Source organism: Brassica oleracea, chromosome C8 (assembly GCF_000695525.1).
Source record: "Brassica oleracea var. oleracea cultivar TO1000 chromosome C8, BOL, whole genome shotgun sequence".
Lineage (NCBI taxonomy): Eukaryota > Viridiplantae > Streptophyta > Magnoliopsida > Brassicales > Brassicaceae > Brassica > Brassica oleracea.
The window spans coordinates 20,641,981-20,655,582 of record NC_027755.1 but is presented as its reverse complement, the minus strand read 5'-3'; the positions used below and the strand labels follow the sequence as shown (position 1 = coordinate 20,655,582).

Here is a 13,602-nt window from a genome sequence, read left to right as displayed (position 1 = left end):
TTTTTAGTGAAAAATGGTAATCTTACATATGTTTAATGTAGTATTTCCATTTTTTATGTTGTATGTTTACATATTATTTATTATTTATTATTTTCGAAATTATAGATAATGTTTTTTTTACAAACTATTAATGTTACATTACGGAGATAAGCCGTCTTTTTTTTAGTGAAAAATGGTAATCTTACATATGTTTAATGTAGTTTTTCCGTTTTTTATGTTGTATGTTTACAAATTATTTTTTAAAAACTAAAAATGTAAATGGTAATCTTACATATGTTTAATGTAGTATTTCCATTTTTTATGTTGTATGTTTACATATATTTATTATTTTCGAAATTATAGATAATGTTTTTTTTACAAACTATTAATGTTACATTACGGAGATAAGCCGTCTTTTTTTTAGTGAAAAATGGTAATCTTACATATGTTTAATGTAGTATTTCCATTTTTTATGTTGTATGTTTACATATTATTTATAATTTTTGGAAATTAATAATATTAAAATGAAAAACTATATTTTATGCCACGTGTCATCTTTCGGGAGAAGTTTTTTTTGCTGATATAGACGCTCTATGGAACCTAAAAAAATCCCTTTTATTAGTATAGATTTCGGCCTCAATTACATATCACCCGGCCCATACATGCAAAAGAAACAAGCCTACTTGCCGAAATAAAATCGTACGTATCTCACACATATATTTTGCAATGAATTCTAAAAGCATGTTATCCCTAATAAACCCATTTGGGTTCTTAGGTTTTTATTTGTTTTAAAAAAAAAAAAATTAAAAAACAAACCAATCGTGGGCCGCCACGAATCAGTAGGGTCCGCGAACAGTGTAAGAAACTCACTAGAATCGGTTCTTAATTAATAGTTTTCGTAACCGATCCTTAAGGGTTTTGTGGGGATCCATGCACTAAGAACATCGTTAAAGACCCCGGATAAACATGCTCTAATATCCGTCTGTATGTGAAAATTTACATTTAAGGCATTTTACTGCGATAAAAAGGCACTTTGACGTAACGTAGAAAGTGTAAAATATTAATTTAAAAGGCAATTAAATTTTTTTGAGGGATTATGACCTATATATACATATGATGAATATTGACTTTTAATCGATGGCGTGACTAGAGGATCTAGGGTATAAGTTTAGAGAGATTATGAGCTATATATACATATGATGAAATATTAAAAGAATTAGCAGAGATTGGCATTATCAAAGATGGAGTCAGCAGAGAATCGGGTTGTGGTTGCATCATCAGAAGGAAAGAGAAAGAGAAGCAAAAGAAGGAGAAGAAACGAGAAGCCAGTGATTGCTCCATCATCATTACCAAAAGAAGTGATAGAGGAAATCTTCTTGCGACTTCCAGTAAAAGTGCTAATCCTACTCAGGTCGCTCTCAAAACAATGGAAAGTGACAATGGAGTCCCTCTCTTTCGCAGAGAGACACTTGAAGATCGCCAAGGAATCCCGCGTGAAACTGATCATGGTCATCGACTCACGTCTGCTTGCTTGGAATCAGCTTCTCTTCTATCCTCCCCCAGATTCAAACGTTAGTTTTAGGATGTTCTGCTTGGAATCAGCTTCTCTTCTATCCTCTACTCTCATCAATTTCTCTCAAGGATTCGATAACTGGATATTCATCTCTGGAAACTGCGACGGCCTTTTCTGCATCCATTCCCCTAAAACTCAATCCATATATGTAGTTAATCCGGCTACACGGTGGCTCCGACAACTTCCTCCTGCTAGGTTTCAGATTTTGATGCACAAGTTTGACCCGAGTCTAGAAGAGTGGAAAGCCATGGATTCATTGTTTCATCTAGCATTCGTGAAGAAGGCTGCTGCCGATTACAAATTAGTGTGGTTGTATAATTCTGATAGTTACAATGCTGATCCTTCGTGTCCAAACGAGGGAGTTACCAAATGTGAGGTTTTTGACGTTAGGGCAAACGCTTGGAGATACTTGGCTTGCACTCCAAGTTATCGTATATTTCCTAGACAAAAGCCAGCCTATGCAAATGGATCGGTGTATTGGCTCACGGAACTACATGAGGGCAGAATCGAAGTGGTGGATTTTGATATCCAAACAGAAACATTCAGGTTGCTGCAGAACATCATTCCGGCTATTGCTAGTTCAGATCCTAGCCATGTTGACATGTGCACTCTAGATAATCATTTGTGTATGTCGAAAAGGGAGCACGTTACCAAGATCCAAGAGATATGGAGGTTGAAACCAACAGAAGGCACTTGGGAGATGATTTTTTCAATAGATCTCATTTCTTGCCCTTCTCCTCGAACTGAGATCCGCGATCAGTTTGAATGGAGCCGTAAGGATTTAGTTGAGCCATCCACACCCGTGGCCGTATGCAAGAACAAGAAAATCCTGCTCTCACATAGCTATTCCCGCGGTCTGGTAAAATATGATCCCCTAACAAAGTCTCTAGATTTCTTTTACCGAGATCCTATGGCTTGGAGAAAAGTTACTTATTTTCAAAGTTTGATCTCTCATATCTAGTTAAAAGCTTATACTTTATTTACAACAACATTTGAAGTGTGTTGGGAGCAGGGAGCATGTCTTCTGTTTGGGTTTCTTTTATTTTATTTTTTTTGTAACTTAAGGGTTTCTTTTATTTTGGTTTCTAGAGAATCCATCCTTTTAGATGTTTCTATTAATTTGCACGCTAACCATATTAATTATCCATACGAAATCATAAAAACAAAACTTTTTGTGGAGATGTGTTGTTGTTATTATAATTACAATTAGCGCGATTCTTGCATGCGGCTTCCATGCAGAATTTGTCCAATAAGCGTTACCGTTACCGTTACCATCACATGTGCTGATGTGCATGTCATACAAACTTAACTGTGTTTGTAAAGAAACAAATGGCAGCATAATCTAAATCGATTAATCTAAACTTTAATATTACTAAATTTCAGAGTTTCAACACTGCATGTAATTTTTAGACTTTTTTTTTTTTTTTTTTTTTTTTTTTTTTGCTAAACTGTGAATATCATAAAATGAAAGTTTAGGGTTACAAAAGCCTAAAAGTGATACCTTGGCAAAAAGAAATAAAAAACAAAGTATACACATGATTGTTAGATCAGAAGGTTGCAACTATCTAATCCAAAGTTGCATAAGAGTAGTGAATTTCCTCCTATGTCTTCTCGCACTAATGGCATTACGGATATCCCTGTCTATGGTGGCGAATGTTGTCTGCTGCGGGGAGAATCCAGTGAGATGAACTGCCGAGTTGCGCTGCCTCCAGATGATGTAGATCATGGACTGAGTCGCTAGCTTCCTGATGGTGGATGGGGCTGATGCTGTGGAGAATCGTAACCAGGAGAGAAGTTCTTCCCATGAGAGGAAAGCCGTTCGGTTGGGATCAAGCCTTGCAAAGAATCGCAGCCATAAGGCAGTGCTGTAGCTGCATTCTAGGAAGAGGTGATCACGCGTTTCATCATGTGTATTGCAGAAGCAACAAACCGTTTGGATGTTAAGTCCCCAGGATGCGAGCCTCACTTTTGTCGGTAGTCTGTTGAGGTTTGCAAGCCACATGATAAATGCTTGTCTTGGTATTGCTCCCCTGAACCACACCGAACGAGCCCAGTCCTTCACTTGAGCCCTCGGCCTTAGCGCTTCCCACATCCTTGAAGAAGAGAAACCTTTGCATTCCTTTGATTCAACAACCCAGTGGAAAGTGTCTGCAGTATGATCCTGAAGCGGCAGGTCTACTGTTGTGAGGTGGATGTGCAGAGCAAGCGCGCTGTCAGATCGTGGCTGAGGGAGTCTCCAACCGTCATTGTATTTAATTTTTAGAAATCAAAAACTCATCATTACATCAAAGGGAATAAAAGAAACAGAATAATGTTTTCGTTGTATGAATAAAATTCGCCATATTTCTATTTGGCCTAAAGATTCATATCTTTTTAACAATGAAATTTTCATAGATCAAGACATGTTGTTTTAAAAATGAATTTTAGTGATATTATGTTGTTTTGAAAAGAAAGACATGGCATAGGTTTTTTAGTCATGGTTTTCTGGTTTTTCAGTTTTAATGGTTCTTCATTTTCCGTAAGTTCAGGCAAAAATTCATATTCATTCATATCCCGTACACCTAGTAAGAGAAGAAAGTAAAACGTTTGTCACAACAATGTATTACACAGACAACAAAAACAGTAGATAAGAGGAGGAAATAATTCCTTTTAAGTAGTTTGGGTTTGCTAAAAAAAAAAACTAGTTTGGGTTGGTTCTAGTGTATTATTCATGGGAAAAGAGCGAGAGATAGCTGGGAATCAAAGTAGGGTTTTTCTTTACAATTCAAATTGTTAAAAAGATTAAAAGAGGAGAGTTTAGAGACATTTTTGGTGACATGTTCATCTTTTGTCACATAAAGCAAATGAGTGTTATTGAACTGAGTTTAATAGAATTGAATGTACTTTAAGTTTGAAGTGAAATCCAGTGTTATTAATTGAGTATTTGATGAGAGTCAATTAAAATCCACTGAACCGGCGGGTTGAGATGGAGGCTGCTTTGATGGAAAATGTAACCATACCCCAATAACATATGAACCAGAAGTTATTAAAAAATTCCACAATCTCATTTCAATGTACATTTAAGACAGTTTGATATGAGCTGTCTATAGAGTTATTCTTGGATTCACCCCGTAAACCTCTAGTTTGATATGAGCTGTCACATATAGAGTTATTCTTGGGTTCAGCCTTTAGGATGAACCTAGAGGTTCACCAACCAATAGGATTTCATTATTTCAAATTCGATATTTTTTAAAAAAGTAAACAAAATATTTGCAAGTTATATTATGTTTTTAAAATAAAAAAGTAAAATAAAAATAGTAGTTACAGAAAAAAGAATTAAATTTTTTTTTTTTAACGTCGTCAGCAAAACACTAAACCCTAAATCCTAATCTCTAAACCCTACATCCTAAACCCTAAACCTTTGGATAAACCCTAAACTTTTGGGTAAACTCTAAACCCTAAACCCTTGGGTAAACTCTAAACCCTAAACCCTTGGATAAATCCTAAACTCTAAAAAAAAACACTAAACCCTAAAACTCTAAACTCTAAACTCTAAACCCTAAACCCTAAACCCTTGAGTGTTTTAGTGTTTAGTGATTTTGATTTAGAGTTTAAGATTTATCCTAGAGTTTAGGGTTAACCCAAAGGTTTAGGGATTATGATTTAGGATTTAATATTTTGCTGACTACGTTAATTTTTTTTTTTGTAACTAGTACTATTTTTTATTTATTTCTTCTTACATTTTAATTTTAAAAAGATAATATTAATTTGACAATATTTTGTTTTATTTTTTAAAAAATATCAAATATGAAATAACACAATCCTATTGGTCGCTAGAGGCTGAACCCAAGAATCTCACATATGGCAATGGGACCATCAGGGACAATAGGTAACTTGCAAACTCGTCCTAGAGCAAATTGTTGATAATATTCAAAACAAATAAGCACAATACAATTCTGTTATCTTTGATGGAAAATGTAACCATACCCAATAAGAACCAGTCCAATTCTGGCCTCCCTTGTTGATAACACTATGCGCATTCTCTACATATCGAACAAAAGGTTACAAAAACAGAGGATTTGATAACATTTTATTTTCTAAAGAGGTTACAAAAACAGAGGATTTGATGATATAAAACATTTATTGATTTGATGATATAAAACATTTATTTTCCAAATGAGGTTACACAAACAGAGGATTTGATGATATAAAACATTTATTTTACCAAAAAGGTTACAAAAATCTTACTAGTTGAACCAAGGAGAAGATATCTGGCATCAACAGTATCAACTATAACAATCTCATTGTATTTGCTTCTTAAGGCTGTAACAATCCAATACTCTTCTTCTTCGACTCTCCTAGATTCTTGTTGAATTTGCCTCTCCTCACGATCACTTTGCTTGAGGCAAAACAGAACTGAGAATATGGGTTTCTTCAGAGATGGGTTTATGAACAAGGGTTTTGAAAACTCGGATGTTTTACACGAAAGGAAGTATCTTTCTTGGCCAGCAAGTGAATGTAGACATGAAGTGGAACTCAAAGCTGTCATTTTCTTTTCTTGCACGGCACCGGCGCTACGGATCCGAAACCCTAGATCTGTCGGAACCTCCAGAATAGCGGCAAGGCGGCGAGAAGGCAGAGCAAAGAAACGGAGGAAAACGAGGGAGAAGAGAGAGAGAGATGAGATCTCGGGAGATGTGAGTTGAGAGAAGTTCTACAAAGTTAAGCCTTTTAGTTACGAGGGAATTTGGTTGATTTATTTAATTATTTGCGAATCTGAATAGAATAGTAGTATTAATCTGATAGAGAAACAAATTAAATCATCTTCACAATATAATTTCATTTAATATATATATGATCCTTCAACCAGCAAACCAAACCTATTTACAAACCATCAAATAGAAGCAAATCATCACGCCTATTTACAAACCATCAGATCAGATAGAAGCAAATCATCACACCTATTTACAAAAGCATCAGATAGAAGCAGATCATCACACCTATTTACAAAAGTATCAGATAGAAGCAAATCATCACGCCTATTTACAAACCATCAGATATTCAGATAGAAGCAAATCATTTACTCACTTTCTTCTTCTTCTTCTTGCCGATATTGTTGAGGATTTCAGATCGCGCCTTCAGACACTTGGCTATCTCTTTGATGTTATCCTTGTCTGGAACCCTTCCTAAGACAGAGTAGTAACGACCGATCATGGCATCGTTCCATTTTTTAGACGTTGACATGATGACTGAGGAAGAAAGCTGAGAAAAAAACTTAGAGAATGATGAGTTTAATGATACTTGCTCACAAAGTAATTTGATTCTCGTCTGACACAACTGAAAACGGAACGGGAAATATTATGAGCTCAGCGTAAAATATTACCATCATTTTAGAGACACTGAATATTGCATGCAAAAAGGTCTAACTTGCATGTAACTTTTATATGTGTTTATTTATACGGCTAAGTGGCTAACCATACTAATTATCATATGAAATCAAATTCTTTTAATTTGTTGAGATATATTGTTGTTATTATAATTACAATTACCGCGATCATGCCGTTTCCATGCAGAATTTGTCCAAGAGCATACTATCACCTCTTCACGTCTTACAAATTTTCTTTTTTCAACCGGTAGTTTATACAACATAGAACAGAGTAAAGAAAAGAGATAGAAAAATTAATGTGTTTGAAAATAAACAAATGACAGCATACAGTTTCGACACTACAACGGTGCAACCGTCTTTCTTAGTTACAACTGATTAACATTGCATGTATCCAGAAACATAGGAGTATTTAATTAAAGACTGTGGGAACACATATTTAAATTACCGACTGTGGGAACAAATACTTAAATAGAGGTATTTAATAAAAATTATATTAAGTATAGAAGAGAAAACTAGTGTGAAGTAGAACATACGACGCCTATGTCACGAATGGGCCCACCTCTGCAAGTATCATCATCATACTAACTAAATAATAATTAATTGTATTTAATTTCTAGAAAATATAAGAGCATCATTATCCTAAAACCGGATCTCCTGATTAATTTTTAATAATTTTTAAAGTGTAAAAGTGAGTTAAGAGATTTAGAAAGAGATTTGAACATTGAAGTGGTTTATTGGAAGTCTCATAATTATGGGTTCTTGAAAAAAAATTATAAAACACTTTCATTACAACAAACTTTACCAAAATGCACAATCAAAAAACTTCAAATTGATCAATGATATTGAACTAACCAGTAGCTCTTGGTCTGAAACGTTTTCATCAAGCTCACGGCACTTCTTTCTTTCTTTCTATCTAAGCGTGCGCCGAGACTCCTGTGGATCCCAGAACATTGCATACAGATAAAGATACCTAAATTAACACTAGCCCATCTTGGACCTCTGCAAAGAAAATGATATACCTGAAGAACAGTCCCTCACCGGTGGTGGCACACGTGCTCTGGATGTACCTGAAGAGAACAACAGAACAGTGTTGGTTACCTGTTTTGGAACTCGAGAAGATAACAATGTGAAACAGAAAAAATGTTCTTTGGTAATCACCAATGACGCTGCCGGAGAGAGTGGAGTCCAAGCTTATCGGTTATCTCAGCAGCATTCATTGCATTTGGAAGATCCTGCTTGTTAGCAAAAACAAGAAGTACCGCATCACGAAGCTCATCCTGCAGATATACAAGCCTGCTTGTATTCAACTGTTTCCATATTAAACCCTGTAAAAAAACAGATCATGCATAAAGTCTTCAGTTCACTCATGCTCCGCGATTTCTTATGGGCACAAGCAAAGCTGCACCTTCCTTTTCACTCATGCTTCTTCCCATCTCTCCTGGATTTAACATCCACAAATTTCACATTCTATAATTTTCTCATAGATGAGAAGTGATAAAGGAGAGCACTAACAGAAGGAAGCAGAAGGAGATGAATATGAATGATAATGATGAGAAGGTAACATAACGTCTTTATGGGAGTGTTCTACAACTCCAAAACTAAACCCACCAACAAAATCTTCCTTATTACATCCCGTTCTTGTTCCCATTAAGCTAAGAACACAAAACCCACTCAAAAAGTCCCAACCTTTACCAGAAACACCACTTCTTTAAACCTTAAAACTCGATTAGAAAAGCAGAACAGGACGCATAAACATCAGAACAAGAAACCCTTTTTTTGTTATGCTTTGTCTCTGTAATGGAAACCAAATCGAAGTAGGATCATGAAAAACTACTCATGAATGTCACAAATTTGTCTATAATTTCACCAGATCAAATCGAAGTAGGATCAATACACCAGCGAACAGATTAAAATTCACCAATTAGATTTAGAAAGATTATTACTCTTAAAACTCAATTCCGAGCAAACACAATCCACCAAAATCGAAGAGAAGGAGAAGGCCTAAGGAAATACCCGATTTTAACGGCGAGAGCGAGAGAGCGGCTCTCCTTCTAGGTTTGGAGTTTTGACGAACGTGAAAGGCTCAGACAAACGGCGACGATTTCACCATGACACCGAAAGGCTCAGACAAACGTAGTAGAAGATGATTCGGGACTGATTTTTTCTCCCATCGAAGTCTCCTCCCAAAACGATTTCACCGTGACGCGTGGCTGAAGAACCGTCTCTTCTGTTGCCTAATTTATTTGCTATTTTTTTTTTTTTTTTTTTTTTTTTTAATTAAACGAAAAACCCTGTTAAGAACCCCGATAACGCTGCTCTAAAGGTCTTTGTCACAAAATGTTCGTTTTTGGTATATGACTATACCTTTTATTTTTACTGAATATTGTGATGATATGAACAATTTGCAAATATGCTTCTTTTTTTGCTAAGAATTTGCAAATATTCTTATGTACACAATTTCTAGGAAATATACATAGTAATAGACATAACTACCTTTTGTTTCTAATTTAATTGTATATATGGAAGTAGAGTTTCATTTGTGAGTAATGTTTTTTTGTATTGTATGCTAAAGTTCACCATTCATTTCATATAAAAATCTTCAACAGATCATGTCTTCTGTTTGGTTTTCTTTTAATTTTTTTTCCCGAGAAAATCAATAGCAATTTTCTATTAAAAATCATTTTTATTTGTAGAGATATATTGTTGTTATTATAATTATAATTAGCGCGATTCTTGCATGCGGCTTCCATGCATAATTTGTCCGAGAGCATTACCCTTACCATGACGTGTGCACGTTACAAAATTTTCTTTTCAACTGGGTAGTTTATACAACATAGAACAGAGTAAAGAAAAGAGATACAGAACTTAAATATGTGTAAAAAAAAAACAAACGACAGCATCAACTTTTATTTTTTTGAAACTGGACAGCATCAACTTTGATAGTAGCAAATTCAGAGTTTGGACACTCTGCAAAGGTGCAACGTCTTTCTTAGAAATTATTGCAATGTATAGAGCAACTCCATTGGTAAGAGTCCATTAAGGGTTCTAATCATTAGTTTATTAATTAATTTTGTGATTTGAAAAGTTTAGAACCCTTGTTAATATAATTAAAATTTTCATGGTCCAATGGGAGAACCTCTTCGAGGTTCTTAAAATTTTTTATTTTTTTTAGAAGTTGAATGATTGGATTTTATAACATGAAAGAAAAACATACATAAAAATTTAAATAAAAATGACATAAAAGCATATTAAAAATATAAATACAAAGAAAAAACAAATTAGTTGAAATCTTGATTTGAAACAAAATATTTTAGGTGAAATGGTAACTATCACTTGTGCTTCACTCGAAATGGTAAGAGAAATGGTAACTCATCACTTGTGAAATGGTAAGAGAAATGGTTAACAAAATAATCTTATAAAGCATGTAAAGAAAAAAAATGCTTCACTCGAAAGAGAAATGGTTTTCATAGCATCAACTCATATTGCAAAGCTTATAAAGAGAAATGGTTTTCAACCGTGATAACCAATAGATCCGACTCTCTTGATAACCAATATTGCATAAAGAGAAATGGTTTTCAACTAGATAATGCATTTGAACATAATTAACGGTAGTAAAGTAGTTTTGCCATGATTTGTAAGTGGTGCAAACTAGCACACTGAGTGATTCACATCATGATCTTGCCTATGAATTAGACACGTTTAACAAAAACAAAAGTTTATGATGAAAGTCTAGCTAGAAGTAAGAAATGAAATCAGTCTAGCACTTGGATGCTGCAGCTCCAACGAGCGCCATGAGTTTGCAATATATTACCATCATCACACATGCCTCCACTTTTTAGCAAGTACAGATGTTGATGCAGCTTGTTTCGTCGGAAGTAAGGACAAGATGCTGCCTAGAACCTCTTCAGGAAGCCAGATGATTAAATCTCTCAAGCCAGCGTCTTCTTCAATAGGGCCTGAAACATGAAGGAAGGAAAATAAGGTAAGGCAACCAGATTCTTGAACACCGATAGAGATAGTCCGCGTTTAACACATCGAGAAATCACCCGAAACATCATCACACACACATATAAGCATCAATAATGAGAACGTTTTTTTTAATGAGTTATGTTAAGTAAAAACTTACATCAGCAGAAGCAGGAGTAAGAATCAGATGACATGCCGGGCATATCTGTAATCACAGTCTCAAAGTTGTAGTAAACTGATAGTTTCTTGATGCTCCTATTGGATATGCAGAATGGGATTCTTTCACAATTCACGTGACGTACAGACAGCTCCTCGAGTACTGGGCAACCAGGAAGAAGCACATTACACAAATCTCCATAAGTGAAAAAGATGGTGTTGATGAAGAGACTCTTGAGCGCTGGAAGAGACACACCTGAAGGAATGTTCCCAAGATCAATATGTGATCCGAGTGTCAGCTTAACCAGCGTCTTGCTCGTGAAGAGCGCACAAGGCAGAATTTCAATTTGGATTGGGACACAACAATAGACAGTAAATTCTCAATTTGGATTCGTACGAGAATACGGTAGAGCAGTTTGGGTTCATTTGATTTGCAGAATTTGCAAAAACCAAGCATATAAATAAAGGTTTGAAGAGGAAAAATTAAGTTTTTAAGTGATTGTGAATAAACTGATACCTCTTCTGACATGTTCTTCCACACAATGAAACATATTCTGCTAGCATCAACCATGTTCCCATCGTAGCTTTTCAAAATCCTCTCTAAATAAAGGAAGATACTACTCAGAGAAGTAACACAGGAAGGTTTTAGGTACCGTACTAGAAGAAGACAAAAGGTGATCTAGGTTCATCTTCAAAGCTTGGTTTCGATATATCATCATCGATATTTTCCACTCGAAACACACTTGAATCTCTTCACTTCCCTTCGGATCATAACTCCACTTTCTTCACTGGAATCAAAGCCCAAAACAGAGTATCACGAATCTAGATTGAACCCTAAGAAAACTCGAATCTACGAATCAAAAAAATTAAGACTTTAAGAGAGAGGTGAGAGCAGTACCATTTCTCAAAAGCGCTTCCATCAGTAGCACGACGAACAGCTTCAACTCTTTTACGTGTTTTTGGCCAAAAGAGAAAGAAGAAGAGAGAAAGAAGAACCGAAGAGAGAGAGAGAGATGAGAATTTTTTTCCCCTTTTGAATGACCAATACAAAATGGCCAAGTATGGGGGTGTTTAGTGATTCTTAAAGTTCCATGTTTGACACCGGTTCTGTTCGTTTAATATATTTTTGATTTATTTATTTTGTGTTTTTCCTAAGAACCTCTTTATTGGATACTTCGATGGAGGTGGTCTAACGGCCTACCTCTATCGTTGCATGTATGCAGAAGATATTTAATTAATGACTGTGTGAAACACATATTTAGTTTAGAGGTATTTAAATAAATTTTATAATGAAGAGAAAACAAAAAACTAGTGTGGGGTACAACAACATACCACACTTATGTTATGCATGGGACCACCTCTGCTTGTAATTATCACTATAAAGTATATAAACTAAATACTAAATAATTGTATTTATTTCTAGAAATAGAAAAGCCTTGTCACAAAATGCTCGTTTTAGTATATGAATATATCTTTATTTTTATTCATTTGTTGAGGAAGATGGCAAAAAGAGTTAAAGAAAACTGAAAATTAACTTTATATTTTGATGTTACGAATTTGCAAATATGTATTCATATATGACTTTTAAATAAACAATCAGCCGATTAGCCGGAGCGTTAGGTCGAAAGAAAATCACATGAAATCAGAGATTAAGGCATTCACAACTTTATCTAATAGGAGTAGCTTAATGAATTAAACTGTCGTTTGTGCATACAATTCTAGATAAGCATTAATGAGTTTCTAGAGATCTTGTATTCGATCTTAGGACGTGTGAGGTTAAGGGAGCAAGTCAAGAAGGATTTTGATCTTGTTCGAGTTCTGTTTAAAGAAAGACTTATAAGTTTGCTTTAAAATAATACTAATAATAACACATATCTTTGTAGAGATAGTCTCTGGTGTACTATGTGCTTTACTTTGTGGGTTAGTTCTTGCATTTACAAGTGGTATCAGAGCAGTCACCCGTTCGATTATATAACATGTGAGATCATGCGGAAGAAATAGAGAACTATCATGAGCTGGTGTCAAGCACAAGGGTGATGTTGGATGGATCCAACTACGGACTTTGGAAATCACGGATGGGGGCTATCATTCGAGGGATTGATGCCATGGCATGGAAGTCTGTGACAACTGGATAGTCAGAACCAAAGGCCACCGTTGTAGGTGTTCTTACAATTTATGCTACTTGTTTGGGTAAATATAATGTAAAGTTATTAGTGATACTACGAAACCAGAGATCATCTGTTTTTTGAGTGCGCTTATTCAAGAGAAGTGTGGAGTGGGATTATAAAGAACATGGCAGGTAATAGGAGCCTACATGAGTGGCCAAGTGTGATTCAAGTTGTGGAGAATGGGCTTCATGGAAAGATTTCAACATTTCTATTTCGTTATAGTTTCCAAACGACATTTGTATAACGGCCCGATCCTCTGGCGTCCGACCGGGGTTATCGAAGGGGCGTTATGGACACGTGTCTACTCATTTAGACAACCCTACGTGTCCCGTTACTGGTCCCGAGAGTCGACGGGCGCAAAACCTTCTTTGAAATACCGTCACACCCACATCCAT

General features: G+C 35.4%; 4 protein-coding genes across 12 annotated transcripts in view; 1 reads left to right on the top strand and 3 right to left on the bottom strand.

Annotated features, from left to right (window-relative positions):
- The first annotated feature begins 1,220 nt into the window (after window positions 1–1,220).
- Window positions 1,221–2,513, top strand: LOC106311349 (putative F-box/kelch-repeat protein At1g13200). The gene has a single exon (XM_013748546.1). It carries the CDS (start codon window positions 1,221–1,223, stop codon window positions 2,511–2,513), a length of 1,293 nt encoding a protein of 430 aa, XP_013604000.1.
- A 600-nt stretch (window positions 2,514–3,113) lies between these two features.
- Window positions 3,114–3,644, bottom strand: LOC106308905. The gene has a single exon (XM_013746009.1). It carries the CDS (start codon window positions 3,642–3,644, stop codon window positions 3,114–3,116), a length of 531 nt encoding a protein of 176 aa, XP_013601463.1.
- Window positions 3,645–6,396: 2,752 nt separating this feature from the next.
- Window positions 6,397–9,151, bottom strand: LOC106308225 (ADP-ribosylation factor-like). 9 transcript variants are annotated; one of them, XR_001263523.1, is made up of 7 exons: window positions 8,931–9,151; window positions 8,327–8,355; window positions 8,076–8,242; window positions 7,937–7,984; window positions 7,770–7,850; window positions 7,081–7,151; window positions 6,397–6,793 (listed from the first exon to the last, which is right to left on the bottom strand). XR_001263523.1 is itself a non-coding variant. In XM_013745362.1 (6 exons), coding segments are annotated over exons 2-6 (321 nt in total). In that variant the 5' UTR covers window positions 8,351–8,355; window positions 8,931–9,151; the 3' UTR covers window positions 6,397–7,150. The 9 variants fall into 9 exon arrangements, 5 of the variants coding, with proteins under 5 accessions (XP_013600816.1, XP_013600812.1, XP_013600814.1 ...); XR_001263521.1 differs by lacking the exon at window positions 7,081–7,151 and having other exon boundaries at window positions 6,397–6,531; window positions 6,620–6,793; XR_001263522.1 differs by lacking the exon at window positions 7,081–7,151 and having other exon boundaries at window positions 6,397–6,531; window positions 6,620–6,717.
- Window positions 9,152–10,733: 1,582 nt separating this feature from the next.
- Window positions 10,734–13,602, bottom strand: part of LOC106308904 — an 11,865-nt gene continuing 8,996 nt past the window's right edge. Inside the window, exons 9-10 of the mRNA XM_013746008.1 lie at window positions 11,080–11,350; window positions 10,734–10,873 (exon numbers count right to left, since the gene is read on the bottom strand). Coding sequence (XP_013601462.1) covers window positions 10,734–10,873; window positions 11,080–11,350 — 411 coding nt within the window. The remainder of the gene's footprint in view (window positions 10,874–11,079; window positions 11,351–13,602) is intronic.

What these genes read in the sequence shown, in the direction of transcription:
- LOC106308225 (XM_013745358.1), bottom strand. Translation starts at nt 8,350, where the DNA reads ATGGGAAGAAGCATGAGTGAAAAG. An exon ending in TCTCTCCGGCAGCGTCATTG is followed by an intron (nt 7,985 to 8,075) that starts GTGATTACCAAA and finishes TGTTCTCTTCAG; the next exon opens with GTACATCCAGAGCACGTGTG. An exon ending in GGTGAGGGACTGTTCTTCAG is followed by an intron (nt 7,851 to 7,936) that starts GTATATCATTTT and finishes TGGGATCCACAG; the next exon opens with GAGTCTCGGCGCACGCTTAG.
- LOC106311349 (XM_013748546.1), top strand. Translation starts at nt 1,221, where the DNA reads ATGGAGTCAGCAGAGAATCGGGTTGTGGTTGCATCATCAGAAGGAAAG.
- LOC106308905 (XM_013746009.1), bottom strand. Translation starts at nt 3,644, where the DNA reads ATGTGGGAAGCGCTAAGGCCGAGGGCTCAAGTGAAGGACTGGGCTCGT.